Genomic DNA, 23,748 nt, shown 5'->3' with positions numbered 1-23,748 from the left:
AACACTCCCAGTTGAAATGGACATGTTGCAGCCATCAGCCTGTGGCAGCTGCAAAGGTCCATTTGATTGGGGGGGGGGGGGACCCTCACTCATTGCAGGAGGCCGCTCTCACCTTGGACAAAGTTTGGCCTGCAACACCCTCCTCCTAACAATAAAATTCACAAACTTGCACACTTACCGGTGTGCAGACACATTTACCGACCTTGCGGACCCCCTCAGATGTACATCTTCATGAGGGCCGCCGTAGCTGCAGTCATGACCTCCCTGGAGGACGAACAGCATCACCAGCCTCGCCTGTCACGCCGTCCACCTCTGACACGTGGAACTCCACAACAGAGTGCTGTGACACATCCACTTGCACAGCAGGAGAGAGGGCAACAGCAGAGAGAGATGCGTCGCAGAAGGCACTACCCTTGCCACAGGGTCTACAGACCGAGGTTCAGGCTCCTGGACCTCTCTGAGCAGCAGTGCACATGGAGGTTCAGAGTCACTCGACATGTAGTCATGGACATCGGTAGGCCTTCTTCATGCCGAGCTGCTCCCGGATGGCCCGAGCACCATCTTCTTACCTGTCACTGTCAAAGTCACCACTGCCCTCAACAGCTTCTCCTTCGCATCCTTTCAGGGTGCCACCTGATAACCTGTAGAAGTAGAGTCCTGTTGGGGACATTGCCGGCGTGTCTCAGTCGTCTGCACAAAAGAGCCCTGCAAATACACCGACACCCACTGCAGTGACACAATGGGTGGCATCGTTTGTGGGTCTTCATAGTGATCCTCAGGAAAGGGCATTATTGCACAAACCAGACAAGATTCGCAAAGACGTGGCAGTAGTGGTGACAATATAATATGTAAAGTGAGTTGATCAGAAATTAAATATAAGTTTAAAAACCATGACAAACCCTCAAACACCCTTGTGCATCCCCTTCATGCTCACGACACGTTTGCCTTATGCTTCCTATTGCACATTTGTGATGCATGCCCTGTGACTGCAGTACAGGTAGTGGCAGGTTGGGTGAGGCTGACCGTGAAAGAGATGCATGAGAGGGTGAGTATGAGATAGAGCCATGAGATTGTATGAGGATTGAGTTGCATTGTAGTGGTGGGATGAGTACTGGTGAGGTGAGTAAGTGCAGGTAAGATGAGGATGAGCTTTGAGTGGGTGTGAGGGGTGATGTGATAGAGTAGTGTTGGCAGTGCAGAAGGAGATGTGGGGTGGGAGTGGTGATATGGCAGACGGAGTGTAGGGGAATGAGTAAGTGTACTCACTTTGGCTGACCTACTTAGGTCATTGAAGTGCCTCCTGCACTGTATGCAGGTGCGCGATATGTTGGTGGTGCTGGTGACCTCCTCTGCCACCTCGAGCCAGGCCTTGGTGGCAGAGGCAGGCCACTTCCTCCCGCCCAGCAGGGGGAAGATCCCTGTCCTCCTCCTTGCTCCATCCAATAAGACCTGGAGTGAGGCATCATTAAACTTGGGAGTAGCCTTCCCCCTGGGCTGCTCCATGCTGTAATTTTGCCTATTTTCTGCAGCATCAGTCAGTGGAGGACTGCCCCTTTTAAATAGGGCTCCTCCAGCTGACAGCCTATGCTGCGCATGCGCAGTCCGCCCGCTGCGCAGCTTTCCAGCGCGAAACCCGGAAGCAAAGGTAAGTACCTTCAAACAAGCTGCGATTGCGTGCGGAGCACCCCGATTTCACTGGGCGCGTTACCCACGCGCCCAGTCGACCCCCCCCCCACTGCCAGCCTGCCGCCCTCCTAATATCGGGCCCTATGTTTTTCACATCACTAGTCCATATGAGTCTTTGAACTTGGGTTTAGGGGCTATTTTATGATTTGATAGAAGAGCCAGCAATGAAATATAGCACATGAACAAGGGAAACTGACATACTCTTGTTCTATGAATGATGACGTTAGTGAGTTGTGAAGGTTTTTCTTATTTGTGCAATAAGCTCAGTATGCCATTCTTCTTTGTGCATTTTCTTTATATTGGGAATAATTTTGTTACAAACTGAGCTTTTAATACCTCTAAAATGGTTTTAATGGGGATTATTACAAGCATGGAATGTGCATTATTACTCTCTTTTTCTGGTGTACTAGCTCTTTTCATACATCTTTATCCACCAACTTTGAAACAATGAAGGAAAGCATTCCATTCACAGAGCCATTTGACCCAAAATCCCAGTAATATTAACTAGCCATGAAGTTAATATGAATGTTTAATTCCATGCAGGATCAAAAGATTAGTATGTTCATTGTTGGTTGCTGTGTATAAAGAAATTCAACTCTTGCCACTTCAATTCAGTACAGCATGCTGTAAATGTGAAGTTATTGCTGTGACATACCTGATTATGGTAGATTTACAGCTTTGCGGATTAAAAGTTAGTGGTTCTGATTGATATGTTAACATGTCGTGTGATAAATCTCATACAGTGGAACTTTCGTAATCAGCCATACTGAAAAGGATTTCCCTTGGTGAATAATGGAAATTGGTAGATAATTGAGTGTCCCAAATGTTGGTGGTACAAATAATATACAGAAATACTTTGGCCATTAAATTAGGACAAGTACCATAGATTGCATTTAATCTTTCTAGGGCTGTTATGTTGATTATGTCAGATAGGAAGAAATTGACATTAGTGGGTTTTGTAATGAAGCAAAGTTTCCTGCAAGAATTTGTCCTGCGAAAATTCTGGTCAATAATTGGGAAGGATGGTAACTTAATTGCAGATAATGAGATTCCATTGTACTTCAGTGGAGCCTGATGACTACTTTTTGTCAAGCAGGACTTATCAAAATACCTGCTGAGTAAACTGGGTTATTCCTTGTCTTGTATTTGTTGTGTTTCATACTTTGGCACCAATAGATAAAAGATGGACAGGTTTGGCTAAAATGGATATTTGTGCCTTCTAGGAGATGATTGAGAACTACGTACACTGGAACGAAGACATTGGAGAATGGCAGCTGGTAGGTTTGTACAGCAAATAAATTGGGACACAAATTCTGTATACAACTGATGACAGACTAGAAGATCATATTGGCTATAAACCAGGGACATCTGTAAAACTGTTGGGTGATGGATGTCTTTAGAACTATTTCAACAAGAGGAATTGCAGTACTTCTATTTCTAGTGTACACCTGTTAGCTGTAGATATCATTAATATAGGTGTATGTTAAATCGAGAAATATATCAAATATTGTAGCTTTCATAATATACAAGATATGATATGTTTTCTCTTAATTAGTTGGTAAATGTATTGCTTCGTACATCTCTTTACAGTTCATAGTGTAATAGTTAAGTGTTTTAATGCCAATTACGAGAGGCATGCAAGAGGAAATAAAGGCCTTATGCTGAGATAGTATCTCATTTAGATGGCTTTAAATCCAGCAAGGAAAGTCATTTTCAGGTTTGATTCTTTGTGCTGACTTTGCGGGCTAAGATAACATTGCGGCTATGGTTTCCACTCCTGATCACTATCCAGGGAGTCTGAAATCTTTGAAGATTGGGTGAGGTCAGGTTGCCATGACACTTATTCCAGGCTTACAGGTATTAGAGGGCCATTGGTACTGGCAAAATTAAATACTGTTACACGTTCCGCCCTCCTACAGAGAAGAGTTAAAGGGAGATAGTTGGAGGAAAAGAGGAAAAAAAAATCATAATTGCAGCTATCACTATGTTCAAATGAATTGTGGCATTTGACTTTGTTCCTCTTCAGAGACTGTGGGCTCAATTTTAAAACCGAGCTGGGAGGAGGGCAGGGGGGTCAAATTGAGGTCGGGAAACCCATTATGATTTTGACGTACGGATGTCTTTTATTTTTTTTGTCTGTTTCCCGTCCGACTGACCGGCCTGATTGACAGGCTGGTCTCAGTCGGACAGGAGGCCATCCAGGGAGAGGATGTGTTCAGATAAGTCTGCAGGTAAGTCTTTGTTTGTATGGATGGGGGGGAGCACGGGGGGCATGAATGGGCATAGGTTGGCACGGGGGTCGTGAGTAATGGGGGATGGGATCGGGTGTCAGTCACGGGGTGGGGGGTTTGTCGGGATCGGGGTCATCACGAGGATCCGCGATCGGGGTGGAGGATCGGGGTTAGGGGTCCACGATCGGGGGGAGGGGGTCAGGGATCGGGGGGGTCCGCGATCGGGTGAGGGCGTGTCCGCAATCGGGGGTCGGATCTCTGCAATCATTGGGGGGTCGATGCAGGTAGGCTTGTTGGGCCTGGGGGAAACATTCCTGCTCCTCCAGGCCCACAAGCTGTGCCTTTCTAGGCACCTACCTGTTAGTCTCGGGCCTTCTCGCCTCCTTTCACGAGGTGTAAAACAGAAGGCCTGGGAATTCCCCCCCGGGTTGAAATCGGGAAGTCCAGGAAAACAGAGGCCCGAAGCCTCCTTGAAAGGTTTTAAGGCCCGACCCGCCTCCTGGTAGCGAGTTGGTCATCCGCCCCTCTTCCCGCCCCGTTGAAAACCGGAAATGGGTGGGTTCGGGGCAGGTCTGAAATGGAGGCATTTTCAATGCTCCCCCTCCCCCAACCCACCCGTTTTTGACTTTGAAAATTGAGCCCTGTGTATTTTAGAATGCTTTACCGGAATGAAGACCTTTTATAACCATTGTGGGACATACTGTCCTTTTAGATCTAGAGCTTGGTTTAAAATCCAGCCCAGACTGATTGGATGACAGTCTTACCCTTTCTGCTTGCTGTTAATGTACTATATAAAATGAATTTCGACTACATAACTCAGTTCCTAGTAAACATTGGAATGCACAACAATGCCTATATTTGGCATTGAATTAGCAGCCGCAGTCGGACAAACCACAAGGATGGCTGGTGTGTGAGATGAAAAATGTCATTGGATACAGTAGGAAGTGCTCTTGAGGTTGGACAATGTATAGAGAGGAGTTTCACTCTGCACCTACTATACCTGGTAGTGCTTGGTGTTGACACTAGGTACTTAAGTGCTCCATTTCCCAGCAATAACATCCTTCAACTTGATGAGCACAAAACTTCACCACCAAAATTATCTTAAATGCACTGATTATAAATATATAATTGATATTTAATTGATCCAGAACAATGTGCCAATTGGTGGCAATTTAAGTATGGAATGGTACCAGATGTGTACCAGATCTGCTGTGTATCAGATCATAGTATCATAGTAGGTACAGCACAGGAGAAGGCCATTCAGCCCATCGTGCCTATGCCGGTTCTTTGAAATAGCTATCCAATTAGTCCCATTCCCCTGCTCTTTTCCCCATAGCCGTGTAAATTTTTTCCCTTCAAGTATTTATCCAATTCCTTTTTGAAAGTTGCTATTGAATCTGCTTCCACCATCCTTTCAGACAGTGCATTCCAGATCATAACTCGCTGCATAAAAAATGTTTCCTCATATCGCCTCTGGCACTTTTGCCGATCACCTTAAATCTGTGTCCTCTGGTTACCGACCCTGCTGCCACTGGAAACAGTTTCTCCTTATTTACTCTATCAAAACCATTCATGAATTTGAACACCTCTGTCAAATCTCCTCTTAACCGTCTCTGTTCTAAGGAGAACAACCCCAGCCTCTCCAGTCTCTCCGCATAACTGAAGTGCCTCATCCACAGTACCATTCCAGTAAATCTCTTCTGCACCCTCTCTAACGCCTTGACATCTTTCCTAAATTGTGGTGCCCAGAATTGAACACAGTACTCCAGCTGACGCCTAACCAGTGTTTTATAAACGCTTAGCATAACTTCCTTGCTTTTGTACTCTTTGCCTCTATTAATAAAGCCCAGGATCACATATGTTTTTTTAACAGCCTTCTCAACCTGTCCTGCCACCTTCAAAGATTTGTGTACATACACCTCCAGATCTCTCTCTTCCTGCACTTCCTTTAAAATTGTACTATTTAGTTTATATTGCCTCTCCTCATTCTTCCTATCAAAATGTCTCACTTCACACTTCTCTGCATTAAATTTCACCTGCCACGTGTCTGCCCATTTCACCAGTTTGTCTATATCCTCTTGAAGTCTGTTACTATCCTCCACGTTGTTTACTACATTTCTGAGTTTTGTGTCATCTGCAAACTTTGAAATTATACCCTCTATATCCAAGTCCAGGTCATTAATATATATCAAAAAGAGCAGTGGTCCTAATACTGACCCCTGGGGAACACTGCTGTATACTTCCTTCCAGTCTGAAAAACAACCGTTCACCAATACTCTCTGCTTTCTGTCCCCTAGCTAATTTTGTATCCACGCTGCCACAATCCCTTTAATCCCATGGGCTTTAATTTTGCTAACAAGTCTATTATGTGGTACCAAATCAAGTGCTTTTTGATACTTCATATTCACAACATCAATAGCACTATCCTCATCAACCATCTCCGTTACTTCATGCGAGAACTCCATCAAGTTAGTCAAACACGATTTTCCTCCAACAAATCCATGCTGACTTTCATTTATTAGCCCATACTTTCCCAAGTGCCAATTAATTTTGTCCCAGATTATTACCTCTAAAAGTTTTCCCACCACTGACGTTAGGCTGACTTGCCTGTAATTGCCGGGTTTATCCCTCTCTTTTTTTGAACAGGGTATAACATTTACAATCCTCCAGTCCTCCGGCACCGTCCCCGTATCTAAAGAGTATTGGAAGATTGTGGCCAGGGCCTCCGCAATTTCCACCCTTACTTCATGATAACTGAAATAGTTACTCTCTTATGTCTTACAGTCTATAAAATATGGCCTGGTTTCACATATCAATATAATTGATGTCATTAGCCATCTGATTTTAGTTAAGTGATCTAAGCCTAGAAATTGCTGTTGGCAATATTAGTCGATAAATGTTTAAAGCATTTCTCTTCCTACTATTTGAGTCGGTCCATTAACATATTTTAAAATAAATTCAATTACCCATGCAAACATGTTAAGCATTTGTCTGCTAATATTAGTAGCAATAATTTCCAGGGTTTCAGTGTTTTATGCATTAGTTTGGAGATGGGATTGGAAGAAATGCCACAATTAAATCTTGAAGTAAAAGCTGCCAAAACATTTTAAATAATGTTTCCCATGGGTGTTGGAAATCTATAGAAAAATATTAGCAATGAGTTTGTTTTTTAAAATTAATTTTACAGTTCCTATTTTGTAGTATCCATATTACTAACTCTTATCTATACACCTCGTTATAACCAGCTGAAATATGATGCCAAAATTAGCCTGAAGAAAATGCTGTGTAATATCTCCACATTTGATTATTTGTTTCAGCACTTCCTAAAGGATTTGTTTACAGTACCTTAACAACGATAAGTTTTAAGCTCACAGAAGACTTTTTCTTTTAATTGTAGAAATGTGTGGCATACACAGGAAACAACATGAGAAAACAGACACCAGTACCTGACAAGAAAGAAAAAGATGTAAGTTGATGTTTTCTTTGAATTCTTAACTTTAGAGGAAACATTATCATCTGAAGGTGTTCTTTGTTCCTCCCCTCCCACCACCCATGCCCCAATATTATTTATTTAATTGGTGTTTATGGGCTCGATTTTTGGATGGCCGAGACGGCGGGTTCGTGGTGGGGGGGCTCCGAAAATCGGGGATTCCCGGGGCGAGTCCAGAGCACGGCTCCAACCCGCCCACTTCCGGGTTCCCCAGTGACGCGCTTCGATCTACGTGCAGCCCCCGCATGTGGGACTCCCGCCGGCAATTAAAGCCGGTGGGATCCCACTGAAACCAATTATTTACAGAGTTCAGGTCGTGTGCAGACATGATTAACATGATATTTTAGGAGGGGTGGGATTTTCAACTCAACTGAGACTGTTTCCCGTACTGGGGGAAACAATCCCAGTTGAAATGGACGTGTGGCAGCTGAAAAGGTCCATTTGACAGGTGGGTGGGGGAGACCCTCACTCATTGCAGGAGGCCACTCTGTCACTTTGGACAAAGTTTGGCCTCCACCCTCCTCCTAACAATAAAATTCACCAACTTGGAACCTCAACCCCGATGTGCAGACACATTTAACTACCTTGCGGACCCCCTCAAACGTACATCTTCCGGATGGGGGCCGCCATAGCTGCAGTCATGACCTCCTTGGAGGACGAACAGCATCGCCGGCCACGCCGTCCACCTCTGACACGTGGAGCTCCACAACACAATGCTGTGACACATCCACCTGCACAGCAGGAGGGAGGGCAACCGCAGAGAGAGATGCGTCGCAGAAGGCGCTACCCTCGCCACAGGGTCTATAGACCGAGGCTCAGCTTCCTGAACCTCTCTGAGGAGCAGTGCATACGGAGGCTCAGAGTCACTCGACATGTAGTCGTGGACATCAGCAGCCTCCTTCATGCCGAGCTTCTCCCAGCTGGCCCGAGCACCATCTTCTTACCTGTCGCTGTCAAAGTCACCACTGCCCTCAACATTTCTCCTTGGCATCCTTCCAGGGTGCCAACGGGGACTTCACCGGCGTCTCTCGGTCGTCTGCACAAAAGAGCCATCCAAATACACCGACACCCACTCTGCAGTGACACAATGGGTGGCATCGGTTGTGGGTCTTCATGGTGATCCTCAGGAAAGGGCATTATTGCACAAACCAGACAAGATTTGCAAAGACGTGGCAGTAGTGGTGACAATATAATATGTAATGTGAGTTGATCAGAAATCAAATATAAGTAAAAACCATAACAAACCCTCAAACACCCTTGTGCATCCCCTTCATGCTCACGACACGTTTGCCTTACGCTTCCTACTGCACATATGTGATGCATGCCCTGTGGCTGCAGTACAGGTAGTGGCAGGTTGAGTGAGGCTGACCGTGAAAGAGATGCATGAGAGGGTGAGTATGAGATAGAGCCATGAGATCATATGAGGATTGGGTTGAGTGGTAGTGGTGGGATGAGTACTGGCGAGGTGAGTAAGTGCAGGTAAGATGAGGATGAGCTTTGAGTGGGTGTGAGGGGTGATGTGATAGAGTAGTGTTGGCAGTGTAGAAGGAGATGTGGGGTGGGGGCGGTGATGTGGCAGACGGAGTGTAGGGGAATGAGTAAGTGTACTCACTTTGGCTGACCTACTTAAGGTCATTGAAGCGCCTCCTGCACTGTATGCAGGTGCGCGATATGTTGGTGGTGCTGGTGACCTCCTCTGCCACCTCGAGCCAGGCCTTCTTGGTGGCAGAGGCAGGCCACTTCCTCCCGTCCGCCGGGGAGAAGATCTCTGTCCTCCCCCTCCTCCTCACCCCATCTAGTAAGACCTGGAGTGAGGCATCAATAAACCTGGGAGCAGCCTTTTCCCTGAGCTGCTCCATGCTGTAATTTTGCCTATTTTCTGCAGCATCAGTCAGTGGAGGACTGCCCCTTTAAATAGGGCTCCTCCAGCTGACAGCCTATGATGCGGCTGTGCAGTCCGCCCACTGCGCAGCTTTCCAGCGCGAAACCTGGAAGCCAAGGTAAGTGCCTTCAATTAGGCTGCGATCACGTGCGGAGCACCCCGATTTCACTGGGCGCGTTACCCACGTGCCCAGTCCACCCCCCCTGCTGCCAACCCGCCTCCCTCCTAAAATCGAGCCCTATACCTTTGTAATCTTTGCCTAAGCGTTAATAAAAATGTTCAGCTGTTGGACGTGCCATTTATTTAAAGTGCATATAACCAGTAGAATAATTGCATTTTCCAATTAAACTGAACTCGAATGTCTTCAGTGAATTTTGTGACAGGGTGCATTTGTGTTTTTTGAAGAACACTACTCAGATATTGAGTAAAAAAGCAACAAAGTAATTTTTCTGACTTTTCCATTTCATATTTTATAATTCAAAGAAAGGATGAGTATGGTGAAATCAGCTTGAATTTTGAAATTAAGCTTCCCCGATGCGGCAGGGACGTGAAGTGAAATGTAACTATGCAACTTTGGGAAAAATCCAGAAACACACCTCAGTGTATGCCATTCCAGATACTATGGGAACTTAGTCTGTAGTTGTACAGTAGCTGTAGGGTGTGATATGGAGACAGAAAGATCAAAATTATATCGTGGTTTGTGATTCATACTCTGCCAGTTAGAAGAGACTGGGTATGGCATTTGCTTCCTTAAAACATTAAGGGGTCGATTTTAGGATGGCCGAGTGGGTGCGTTCGTGGCGGGGGGGGGGGCTCCGAAAATCGGGAATTCCCGGGGCAGGTGCGGAGCCCGGCTCCAACCCGCCCACTTCCGGGTTCCCCAATGACGTGCTTAGATGCGCGCGCAGCCCTCGCATGCGGAACTCCCACCGGCAATTAAAGCCGGCGGGATCCCAATTAAACCAATTATTGCGATACTTCAGGTCGTTAGCAGACCTGATTGGGAGGATATTTTAGGAGGGGTGGGATTTTCATGTCAACTGAGCGTGTTTCCCATACTGGAGGAAACACTCCCAGTTGAAATAGACGTATTGCAGCCACCAGCCTGTGGGAGCTGCAAAGGTCCATTTGACAGGTGGGGGTTGGGGAGACCCTCATTCATTGCAGGAGGCCACTCTGTCACTTTGGACAAAGTTTGGCCTGCACCACCTTCCTCCTAACACAAAAAATCACCAACTTGGAACCTCAACTCCGGTGTGCAGACACATTTACCTACCTTGCGGACCCCCTCAAACGTACATCTTCCGGATGGGGGCCGCCGTAGCTGCAGTCATGACCTCCTTGGAGGATGAACAGCATCACCAGCCTCGCCGGCCACACTGTCCACCTCTGACACGTGGAGCTCCACAACACAGTGCTGTGACACATCCACCTGCACAGCAGGAGGGAGGGCAACGGCAGAGAGAGATGCGTCGCAGAAGGCACTACCCTCGCCACAGGGTCTACAGACCGAAGCTCAGCTTCCTGGACCTCTCTGAGGAGCAGTGCGTACGGAGGCTCAGAGTCAGTCGCCAGGTAGTCGTGGGCATCTGCTGCTTCCTTGATGATGAGCTGCTCCCGGATGGACTGAGCAGCATCTTCTTACCTGTCGCTGTCAAAGTCACCACTGCCCGCAACAACTTCTCCTTCGGATCCTTCCAGAGTGCAGCCGGGGACATCACCGGGGTCTCTCAGTCGTCTGCACACAAGTGCATAAGGCAGGTCACCGACGGCTTGTTCTGCAGAGCCTCACACTATATCAACTTTCCCATGGATGACCTCAGCCAGATGGAGAGGGCAGTGGGATTCCACGCTGTGGCTGGCTTCCCACGGGTGCAGGGTGTAATCGATTGCACCCATATAGCAATACGAGCACTTCGATATGAGCCAGGACTGTTCATCAACAGGAAGGACCATCACTCCATGAACACTCAGCTCATTTGTGACCACCGCAAGAGATTCCTTCACGTGTGCGTCAGATACCCTGGCAGCTGCCATGATTCCTTCATCCTCAGGGAGTCTAATCTCCCGCCCCTCTTCCACTTGCCCAACACCCGCAAGGGCTGGCTCCTCGGGGACAAGGGATACCCCCTGCACACGTGGTTTATGACACCTCTGAGGAACCCCACCACCGAGCCACAGCGTCGCTGTAATGACAGTCACATCGCTACCAGATCTACAATTGAGCAAAACAGTGGTGCAACTACACCTACACCCATTGTACAATGACCCTATGGGTGGCGTCAAGTGTGCATGTTCATGGTGAACCTCATGAAAGGGTCTTATTGCACAAGCCAGTCAAGAATGGGCAAGACGTGGCAGTAGTGGTGATAATAAGATTTATTGTGAATGTGAAAGAAAACCAATATAAATTTTTAAAAATGACAAATCGTCAAACACCCTTGTGCATCCCCTTTGTGCTCACAAAACCTTTGGCTTACGCTTCCTACTACTTCTATGTAGTGTTTCCCCTGTGGCTGGAGCAGAGGTAGTGGCAGGTTGCTCTTGTTCATGCCCTGACCAATTAGATGCTTTGTGCGGACGCCCTCTGGGTTTCGGTGCCCGTGAGGACCCCTCCAAAGACTGCTCCACCTGCACCTGTGCAGGGGCTGACTCGAGCACCTGGAGAGGAGGCATCACTGCGGGTACTGGTTGAGAGGGGGGCAATGGGTGAGACGTGGAAGCACTTCGAGTGGCAACCCCACTTCCATGTCCCCTTTAGCCATCATCCCTCTCCTGGGCCTTCTGGCATCTCTTCCCCTATCAAGGCAAAAAACAGAGAGATGTGATTGAGTGATGGTTCCATAGTGACCCACTGCATGCATTGGTGTGAGTGGGGGTGACCGTGAGGGAGGTGCATGGGAGTGTGCATGTGAGACATAGCCATGAGATTGTATGAGGATTGGGTTGAGTGGTAGTGTTTGAATGGGAACTGGGGCAGTGAGTAAGTGCAGGCAAGGTGAGGATGATGGTTGAGTGGATGTGAGGAGTGATGCAAGAGCATTGTGGTGGCAGTGCAGAAGGAGTTGTGTGGTGGTGGAGATGATGTGGAAGACGGAGTGTGGGAGAATGCGTAAGTATACTCACTTTGGCTGACCTGGTTAGGTCATTAAAGCGCTTCCTGCACTGGACCCAGGTTCGGGAGATGTTACCGCTGCTGGTGACCTCTGCCACCTCGAGCCAGACCTTCTTGGTGGCAGAGGCAGGCCACTTCCTCCGGTCCGCTGGGAAAAACGTTTCCCTCCTCCTCCTCCTCACCCCATCGAGCAGCACCTGGAGTGAGGAGTCTGAGAACCTTGGAGCAGCCTTGCCTCTCGGCTGCTCCATGCTGCCAATTTGGTTGTTTGCTGCAAGAGGAGCATTGGAGGACTGCCCCTTTAAATAGGGCTCCTCCTGCTGACAGCCTGTGATGCGGGTGTGCAGTGCACCCACTGCGCAGGTCTTGAATGGGAAACCAGGAAGCACGTGTAAGTGCCTTCGGTTAGGCTGCGATCGCATGCGGAGCACCCCAATTTCACTGGGTGCGTTACCCATGCGCCCAGTCGACCCCCCCCCCGCTGCCAACCCACCTCCCTCCTAATATCGGGCCCTAACACTTTATTAGGTTTCTAAAGTGCATGTAATATTCAATTTAAACCTAAATACTTTTTAAACCCATCTTCACACTGATTCGAGTTATGCATCACCCGGTGCCAAGACTTGCTGACTTTAGTGCATTCGAGAGTCAGGTTGGGGTCTAGAACCAGAGTATTCTGTAAATTTTGTATCAATGAATACCTGAAATCACTTAGCACCCAATTAAAAGTTACAGTATAACTCCAGCCTTAGACAACCTACTTGTGTTAGATATGATTCGTAACAGTACATTTAATTTTATGACTTAAGGAATTGACTGGTGTCGGATTAAATATTGCTCAGAAAACAATGCCACCATTAATCATTTGCATATGGACGTATCAAAATATTGTCCATCTCTAATGAGCTGTTGGCTGTAAATGAAGAATAAAGAAAGACTTCATGGGTTCTGGTAGTGATCAGAGTTTTCTGCCATTTGCATAACTCTTGATTTTTCCACAGAATAGTTGCTTATGAAATGTTTTCCTTCAGTTTTTAAGGGAAATTTTCTTTAGTACAGATTTGAAATAATTGAATCTCATAGTGTACCTATTCACAAAGTATGCAAGACATCTTTCAATATCCATTTTATATGTGAAATTATATACAAATCTGCTAATTGTATTGAGCCTATACTAATTTACTGTTGTCAGTGTGACTCGTGCAATATACAAACCAGTATGAAAATGATATAAAGACATGCAGCTTGGCTTGGTGATAAACACTCTCGCCTCTGAATTAGAAGGTTGAGGATTCAAGCCCCACGCCAGGACTTGAGCACATAATCTAAACTGACACTTCAGTGCAGTACTCAGAATGCTGCATTATTGGAGGTGCCGTCATTCAGGCGAGATGCCAAACTGTTAGAACCATAGAAAAGATACAGCACAAAATGGGGCCATTCAGCCCATCGTGTCCGCGCCGGCTCGAAGAACAACCAGGTGCCGATTCTAATCCCACCTTCCAGCACCCGGTCCATAGCCCTGCAGCTTATAGCACTTTAGGAGCAGGTCCAGGTACTTTTTAAAAGAGTTGAGGGTCCCTGCCACTACCATCAATTCGGGCAGCGAATTCCATACACAAATGCTCTGGCGGTTATAAAAGATCCCATGGCACTATTTGAAGAAGAGTTGAGGAGTTCTCCCAATGTTCTGGCCAACATTTATCCCTCGACCAACACCACCAAAGCAGACCACCGGTCATTTATCGTACTGCTGTTTGTGGGACCTTATTATACATAAATTGGTTGCCACATTTACCTACAAAACATGATTACACTTCAAAAGTAATTAATGTTGAAGCACTTTGGGACATTCTGAGGAGTGAAAGGTGCTATATAAATGCAAGTTCTTTCTTTCTATACCACTAAAGACTAAATGCACATTCCAGTTCTTTGCACAAGTTTAAATGTTGTCCATCTTTCCTACTGGCATCCATCACCCAGTCCACAATGTTGTTTTATTATATCATGGTTTGTGATCTCTGCTTAGAATTATAGTGCAGTTTTACTGAGTGCAGAGATGCGCGTTCTGTAATCCATGTTGAGTCAATCATTCCTGTGGGCTCTAGTAAAAACAAAGAGTGCAGTAGGTCTTGTCCAAAATGAAGTTAACTCTAGACGATGGTATGAAGCTAATATGTTTGTATTGATGGAATGCAATAGTATAACCTGTAGTTTCAGAAATCCTGATAACCGCATAGAAAATCTTTAATTCTTCTGCTTGATTCCTAACATGAAACTAGTTTTTGTTTGTTTTCTTTATTATTTTAGCCCTTTGAAGTGGATCTGTCTCATGTTTACTTGGCCTACACTGAAGAAAGTCTGCGACAGTCATTATTGAAGCTGGAGAGACCAAGAACCTCAAAGGGAGGGAAATCCAGACCCAAAACGGGCAGAAAGTGAGGCAACAGTGGAAGTATTCACTTAAATTCTATATAATAAAATAATATGTATGATGTTCCTTAATTTTTATATTTTCCTCTTTTCTCACTAATTTCCTCCACTTTGACTCTTTGTTGAGATATGATTCCACAGGCACTGGGCAACTTCCAGTCCCTCGTGGATGCAGACATTATTCATGTCATCTTTGTCTGGAAGCATTGGTAGACCATTCAACCATGGGGATAATCAAAGCCAAGCTAAAATATGTCCTCATTCAGCATCCACATAATTATACTTCTATCAGCCGGCTGGATAATGCTCAGGAATGTTTTCTACTTCCTAACCGCGTCCTGGCTCCAACTCGCCCACTTCTGGGTTTAACCCAGGTAGGTTTGTCTGTGTGTGGACAGCAGACACCAGGAAGTCCTGCCCCCACTATAGCCAGCGGGCCGATACTTAAAAGGGCGACGTACCTCATTGAGATACTTGAGGTACTTAATATTTTGTGTATTGGAAAATCAAAATGAATTTAACTTTACCTGTTCGGGTTTCCCATTGCTTCTGAATCGCAGGAAGGGCCGGATCCATGAGGTGAGTGGCTTTATTGCACTGCTTGTGAGCCCGGAGGAACAGGAGTCATGCAGGCCTAATGAGCTCACCTGGCCGATCGCTGGCTGGCTAGACAACCCCCCAGATCTCCGTTGCTGGCTGGACACCACCCCCCCCACCCCAGCAACCTCTGATGATGGCTGACCCACCCTCCCCCCAGCTCCATGATCTCTCTCTCTCCCTCCCGCCTCTCTGATTTGCCGCTCCTTTCACTGCTGACAGGCAACCAGCCTGGCAATCTGGCTGCCTGCCGCGTGGGAAAACCGAAAGCTCAAATATTTACCTTCAATTGAGTTGCGATCGCAGATTTCAACGCACTCAATTCGCTACCCGGTTCCCCACGTGAATATCTGCGGATGCGTGAGGTGCCCGGCTCGCAGTAAAAATCATCCCCCATGGCTGAGGTCAGTAAATACAGCATTGACCACGGATAAAACCGAGGACCTTTGTGGTCTCACTGAACTACTGGAGGAGCCAGTGTTATTTTCTGTGATCAGTTGTAGGTTATCAGCACACAAATTCTCCACATTAGACAACATGCCCCTTCCAGAGGGCAGATAACCAACTTCTAGTCCTCTGCTCATGCTCTTTTAAAACTAGCCAGTAGGAGGTTTGCATGAGTGACATTCATTATTGAAAAACTTTCAGCTTTCAACATGCACATTTCTGAGGTGGTACGGTTTAGCATTATGTATATTGGGTACAGTTCCATAAGAAAGTACAATTGTGTGATATTGGGTCTAGTGCAGTGTATTTGATCATAACATGTTAATTCATGGAATATTAGGACTTGGATTCACACCTATAATCCTCCGCTTGCTGAGTTCTGCACTATGAAAAGATGAAGGGCAGAAGCCACATGCTCATGTTTCCCTCCCCACCCTTAAAGAAATTAGCGTGAATTATTCTGGCAGCTTTTGTTGGGGAAATTGCCTTGGAGGCACCCAAGAAAGTGGAACAGCAGTAAAAATGCTTAATCTCCTCTTTTCAGATGTTTTAAATTTCAAAAATGAAAAAAAAATTTCCCCACAGTGACTGCACTTCAAAAGTACTTCATTGGCTGTAAAGCGCTTTGGGATGTCCTAAGATTGTGAAATGCATTATAGAAATGCAGGTTCTTTGTTTCAAAGATGCACATTTTTAAAAAAAAGTTTACTGCACCAGAGTTAATGTAACAAATGCACATCCCAAAGTTTATTATGTGAATATTATAAATTCAAGAATGCTCAGATTATGCATGATTCTGAAAATACTGCATAACTGAAATTTAATCACCTAAAGGAAAAAGAATGTGTGCTCTGAAAGTTAGAAGTTTCAATATTGAATGGGTCAAAACCCAGTCATTTTTAATTTAACTGTATTTATGGTCCAATGTTACAATAGCTCCAGGAATTCCCATGTTATTCAGAAACATCTTCCTCTACAGAGGAACAAGAGGGAAAGCCATTAATTTGAAGGGTTATTTACGTGCTGTAAACAAAATGTATAGCTACAGAGGTGAAGACTGATATGCATAAAAACCCACCATGTTTCAGAGTCTCCAAATCAAGTTATTGAGAAATCTCAATCCCCTCGTAGAGACACGTCCCAAGAATGGGCCCAGGTTGGCAAAAGACAAGACTAAGGAGATTCTTAAATGTGTATTGTGGTACTGCTGGAGTTAATTTCTGCTGCTTGTCAAGCCAGGACCACCCTACTTGTTAGGGCATTGCCTTGCAAGATTTTGTAGAGCTATGGAAAGAGACAGCCCAATGTCCCAATAAGGAACCAGGCTGACTGAGTAATCACCAAAAGTGCCCTGGAGTACTGTCATTTTTGTCAATATTTTAGCACTTATTTAGGAAAAAGATAAACTGAATATAAATCACTAAAATCTCGTTGTGATCCATTTCTTTTTTCATAATCAGGAAACGATCTACAAAACCCGAAGCTGGAATTGACTCCCTTCTTCAGTGAGCTATAGACGAGGCTGACCAAGGTGGATGGATCAAATTTTAGATGGAAAATGTTTCCTGGACAATGAAAAATAATCATTGTACAAAGAACACTGACAGTTTTGTTGTCAAAGCACTGAGGCTTTCTTGAACCATACATACTGCTTTGTATGTAAGAAGAGTTGGATAAGAAACGGAGCTTAAATTTAATGTTAATGACGAAGTGAAATGCCAGTGAGTTTATAAGTTTTGTTAGTCAACGTTCCAGTTGCTATCAGAATGCTGGTAGTGGATGTTTACAACTAAATGTTTTGGGATTCCAATATTTAGTTGTCATTTTGTTCTCCTTGACATTGGTCTTGGCTTATATTCTGGTTGATTTTATTAGTGAATAGAAAATATGCTACTGGCAGCTAAGCTATTAATAAAAAGAATATGCTGCCTATGAAAGAAATTGAAACCCTAAATAACTTTTTCAGACACTCCTTCAAGCGCAAAGGACTCAGACTTTTAAAATAGTTCCAAACGTCCAGCTCCCAAGTAATTTAATCGAGCTGAAATTGTTACGTCTCGGTCTTCCCCTCCTCCTGCAAAGTACAGGCTTTTAAAACACAAACTTGGCATTAATCTCACCACTAGTTCTTTGTTTATCTTGTCTCCTGTTAGCCAAAGGCTTGTGTGCACTTTGTTGTGATGGTATGTCAAGGGTTTGCAGTTCTCAGAATGCACTCAATGACTGCTGTAGCTCGAGAGAATTTTGAGAGTTTTCTGCTAGATAATGTGGTTCCCTATTTTTGATTAAGGTGGTACATTATTATATTGTATCAGTCATTTCAGACTAGATTATTTGACCACACAACACAGCATTCACCATAGGAGGAAAAAAATAGAAAGATTTATGTTGGTTCTATAAAATTATTCACCATTCTGCTCCTTCTCCAAGGATGCAAGACCATGGAGAGGGTGCAGAACAGATTCACTAAAATGAGAGGTTTTAGTTCTGAAGAGAGACTGGGTTCTTTTCATCAGAACAAAGAAGGTTAAGAAGAAATCTGATGGTGTTCAAAATTAGGAGAGGTTTTGGTAAGTTAAATTGGGAAAAACCTATTTCCACTGGTTGTTTCGTACCTAAGGGCATAAGTTTGATATTCACCTAAAGAACAAGGGGAATGGAGCTTTTTTTATGCAGAAGGTATTTAGAACATGGAATACCCCATCAGAAACAGTGGTAGAAACTGAATCTGTAGTAGCTTATCTGTAAGGGAAGTGAATAAATAGTTTAATTTTTTTTATATAAGGGTATGGAGACAAGACAGGGGAATCAGATTAAATGGATAGCTCTTTCAAAGATCTGGCACAGGCACGAGGGACCAAATGCTCTCCTCTAGTGCTATAAACATTCTGTGATTCTTTCCTGGTCAAGTCACATAAAAAGAGAGTCAGTCAATTGGTGGTTGCAGCAATTTACTGTAATGTGTGAGAAGATATTTAGAAGCTTCCTACGTACTTGCAACTGTTAACTAGAAAAGTTGGAAAAGTAAATACAGGAAACAAAACACTAAAGGGCTAATTCTGTGCTCTTGGCAGGGAGGCCGCATTCAACGTGAGCGCAGGTTGCAGTTAGGCCTACAATGTTGTCGTCCCAATTTTCCAACCCGCATTCCTTGCACGTCTCCACTGGAAGCTCATGATAGCAGAACTAGTCCTTAATAGCTTTTTTTTTAAAAAAACACTTGTAACTTTGACACTTTCTGTTTGAAAACTAAAACAGAGGTTTCACTTAAACATTCCTTAGTTACGCTTGTTAAAAGGAAAATTTCTCTGGTTTGGGGACGTGAGACAGATTCTGGTTAGAGCTTTCATCCTGTAGCAAAATACAAAGGATTTGTTCAAACTGTTGCAGGATAGAAGATGACCAGGAAAAATTAAGCTCTCCAAAACAAAACAAAAGTTTGATAGGAACAGCAAACTGAGCTCCTGTTACTGATTATACTAGACTATACTCTTAAATGTTATGTGGGTATCCTATTTTCTAAATATTATATAAAGTTAAATATGTATGCAAACGGCAATATTTTCATCTCTGATCAAACTATAGCTTACTGTTCACCACCCATTCCTGAGACTGAGGTGGTACTTGCTGTTATAAGTGTGAAAAACAAAATGTTGTATGTGTACTTGTTTTGTATACATGGTGGCTGATCCACAGCAAGGTTACTTTGTTTCCTGCTTTAACTTTTTGACACAGTAATGTGTAACCAGGTCATTGACAGCACATAATAACAATTGTTGGCTCTTTGACACACATTTGTGGCTACAGAAAGCTTATTTATTTCAGACTCAGTTGGCAAATTGAGGCTTATGGAATCATAGATTTCATAATGCTGGAAGAATATTGGTTCCAAGGTTTAAAAAAAGAATGTATTTAATTTTCAGTGATATGTGAAAAATCAACTAAATTACTAATACAAATGCGTAAGTGAAAATTCATTCACATATTGTAGAAACAGTAACCATGAAAGATGTTAATTGCAACCCATTATATTGAATGCACTATTTTCAGCTTCAGCTGATTCATCATGGGCATTATTAAAGAATGCTTCTACTCACACACTAATAGAACACTAAATTGATCATTTTCAGTTGACCATATTTCTGCATGATTTGCGACCATGCCAGAGTGCTCTTATTACTCTTTGTTACGTATTAAATGGCACAGGGACCATGTGGCTTGTAACTATTTGATAGTAAAAAAAAAGATGATAAAGCAGCCCAGCATTAAAAAAATAGCCAATACCTTAACTACTTCCTTTGTAACACGACTAGAAGATTTCTATTGCCATAACTCAGGGACAACTGTAAAAGGCTGATAGGTGATATGGGTGACTATGTGCTTAGTAGTACACAAACTGGGTCCACATTTGTAACTATCAAATACTGCAGTTAAACTGTTAGTAAAAATATTTTGTTACAATAAGCTTTTTCACAGGTTCCAATAGAAGCTGCATTATAGTTAATAGAACTTGGACCTCAATAAGATAAACCTGTGGTGAGTACTGCTAATTTGATGGTCTGCATAAGTGTGAAATAAAGAGGCTTGACTGTATAAAGCAGTTGTTGAGAGGTTGTAATGCAATGTCAGACTGACAAACTTGACCCACCAGTGTTTCCTCTGAATAGTTTATAAATGGAGATATGTTTGATATGTCTGTATTTTGTTCTTATTGTGAGCCTTAATACTCACATGCAGTATTGTATTTTCTCAGAATATTATTTCGGGGAAAATTATATGCTGAAAATTGTTTACTTCTCAAACACAGGAAAAGAACTGTAGTTCTTTGGTCTGCAAGATAAGTGTCAACATTTTTTTTTACCTCTCGTGATGAAACAGCAATTGTCCTGGACTGCTGGTCAAGAACACTTTCTTACCCTCTACATATTTGAATTTAACAGTGAGTGTTGAATGCAATGATGTTGCACATCATATACACAATGCAAGGGGTTATCATTATGTGTTTTAATGTGTACATGATATGTGTCCGTCTGTTACTGCAACAAAGCTTACTGTAAAATGTTTAAAAATCATTAATAGAAATCTGCACAAGTTCTAAAATCCTATTCTAATGCTGGGTTGTATAGTGCGATTAATAAAGGAGCCCCAGCTTGTGTTTCTTTTTTGTTTTGCCTGATCTGAAATCTCTTGCTATACACTATGTTCAGAGCAGTTGAAATAAGCTCCATACAAATTTGTCTTTTTTTTATTGATTATTCTGTGTAATCTGTTATGTATAAATTGTGGTTTGTGTGTTGTACATATGAGACCATGTATATGTATATATACAGCATGTTAATGTCCATAAATAAAGAAATCTCTATACACTTGTATGTTTTATTCCTGGTAACTTTAGCAATGTAAGCTAATGCTTTGCCATTTTGGTTGAATATTCCATGATTGTTGAAGCCATCAGTTGATTTTAAATATCATTAAAGAAAAAAGTTAATTGTCAGTGCCACTTTTAATTGGTCTGATCTCTCCTCTCTCCTTAGACTCTGGTTTGAACTCCAGTTCTGTGTGAAGGTGACAACTCTGAACTGGGGGCCTCAATCAGAGGCAATCTGTACTTGGACTTCACATGTCAAAACAGTTTGAATATTGTGCTCTTAGTATATTGCCAATCTTTTCTGGTTCTCTATTATTTTATATCTGTAAATAAATCTGGACAAGTAGTTATGCCTGAATGCAGTAGTCCAACCATATGGCATTTCTCTACCTTCTGAGGTAATGGTAGACTGGGATGGTCATTCCATGTATCCTCTAGTAAGCAATTTATTATCCTTCAAGGTTAATTGTTAGGCATGGGCTAACCCATACACGGCAGAGTTTGGGTTCATAAAAAACTCAGTCTGCTTATGGAAACTCTAATCTAGCTGTAAACATGAGACCGGCATTGGGGGAAATAAAGCCCAAACTGTAGCAACGTCAGTTCATACAACCATAAGTCCTCTTGCAGTGTAGTGTTTAAATCATTTAATCTCAATGATTTCTGCACCCTTCAGTGGACAATGAAAATCTTGATTTCTTTCAGTTATGTAAAATTGCAGCTCATTCACATTTCTCATTAAGTTGAACCAACAGCTCCTGACTCTTATCTTTAATGGTTTCAGTCTCCATCATTTTGACCTCACAATCTCCTCTGATCTCAAACATCTCATCCATTTCTAAATATGCCTCTAAGAAGTTTGATTTCCTCTCATATGTGAGTACCATCGCATGGTGCATTCTCTACCCTAATTATATTACTTTTGCAATATTGTATTCTATCAGGACTTTGTCATCATTTAGATAATTTTAGTACTTGGTTCTTTGCTTGTTTGATAGATAATTCCTTTCTCACCTGTAGCCTCTAGCCTCTCTTCGTTACAATCTTGTCACTTTATTATTAGTTAAATGGTAATTACCACTTTGAACTTTCTTTTCTTGGTAATCCCAAACTCCAAATGGGATTACCCACATGCTTCCTGCATTCTTAAATGTGCTGAAATTAAGACTTATTGCACCAAATCTTAGGTCAGACTTTCCAAGGACCTCAAAACTGTTAAGCTTCTTGCATCCCTCAGGTTATATCTTATACTCTATTATGCTTTCTGCAATGCAGAGGAGAGGGAGATGAAGATCATCTTACTGAAGGTCAACATCAATTAAATTTATGCCTGAAAAAGGTTTATGTAAAAGAAAAAACAATTGTAAAGCATGTTTCACATTGTTTCTCTCATGGCCGGCCTCCCATCTTCCTCGCTTCATAAACTTAAGCTCATCCAAACTGTGCTGCCTGTTTCCTGACTCTCACCTAGTCTCGTTCATCCATCACCCCTGTGCTTGCTGACATGCATTGGCTCCTGGTTCACCAACACCAGATTTAAAATTCTCATCCTTGTGTTCAAATCCCTCCATGGCCTTGCACCTCCTCCCCCCACCCCCATCTCTGCAACCTTCTCCAGCCCTACAACTCTTGGAGAACTACATCTCTCCAATTCTGGGCATCCTCGACTTCCTTCGCCGCACCGTTGGCAGCTGTGCCTTCAGCTGTCTAGAAGCTAAGCTCTGGAAATCCTGCCCTAAACCTTTCCACCTCTCCTCCTTTAAGACACTCCTTAAAACCTCTGACCAAGCTCTTGGTCACCTGTCCTAATATCTCCTTTGGCTCTGTCAATTTTTATGCTGTGAAATGTGTTGAGATGTTTTACTATGTTAAAGGCGCTTTATAAATGCAAGTTGTTCTCTTTCCCCCATAACGTTTGTACTCATTAGCGCTGGGGAATAGAACATTTTCCATTTCAGGCACAGCACGCATCTATTCTACCACCAACCACCCTTGTCTGAGAGGCATTGCTAATTAGTCACTAAATTAGGGACAATAGGCCCATATGTACTAGAAACCAGGTTGAGAATGATCAAGTTCATTTCACATGGGACCCTCACAGCCAGCCAACGGGGAACTTTCATCCTATCATTCTGGGCTGGCTTTGAACCCAGACTCCACAAGGTGTCTAACCCACTACATTACCATTTTTCCCTTCGTGTTGCTTATGAAAATGTATAGGGCTTCTGAATATTAAAGTATGTAAAACTTAAGAGAACTTTTAATTAACTCAAGCATGTCAACCCATAAAACTGCTTTGACAATAAGAATTTTTTTTAAAACTTTGAAGTGTTGTAATTTTCTGAGCTAATGTGACTCCATGGTATAGAATTACAACAAATGCAAATTGGACTAACAGTTATATACGTTTAAATATCAAAGAATATTTTTCATAGTCCCATAGTTTTACAAGTACAAATTACAATCATACATCTTACAATTTAAGCAATTTGATCATGC

General features: G+C 43.4%; 1 protein-coding gene across 2 annotated transcripts in view; it reads left to right on the top strand.

Annotated features, from left to right (window-relative positions):
• kif3a (kinesin family member 3A) overlaps positions 1 to 21,247 on the top strand; it is a 79,626-nt gene extending 58,379 nt beyond the window's left edge. Inside the window, exons 14-17 of one of the 2 annotated variants that reach the window (XM_067996067.1) lie at positions 2,910 to 2,963; positions 7,315 to 7,383; positions 14,715 to 14,842; positions 17,342 to 21,247. In XM_067996067.1, the coding sequence (XP_067852168.1) occupies positions 2,910 to 2,963; positions 7,315 to 7,383; positions 14,715 to 14,842; positions 17,342 to 17,390 (300 nt within the window). In that variant the 3' untranslated portion in view covers positions 17,391 to 21,247. Of the gene's footprint in view, positions 1 to 2,909; positions 2,964 to 7,314; positions 7,384 to 14,714; positions 14,860 to 17,341 lie in introns of both variants that reach the window. The other variant, XM_067996068.1, reaches the window with a different exon arrangement.
• The last annotated feature ends 2,501 nt before the right edge of the window (positions 21,248 to 23,748 follow it).

Source organism: Heptranchias perlo, chromosome 14 (genome assembly GCF_035084215.1).
Source record: "Heptranchias perlo isolate sHepPer1 chromosome 14, sHepPer1.hap1, whole genome shotgun sequence".
In the NCBI taxonomy this organism is placed as follows: domain Eukaryota; kingdom Metazoa; phylum Chordata; class Chondrichthyes; order Hexanchiformes; family Hexanchidae; genus Heptranchias; species Heptranchias perlo.
The sequence above is the reverse complement of the archived record's forward strand: the minus strand, read 5'-3'. Positions and strand labels throughout refer to the sequence as shown.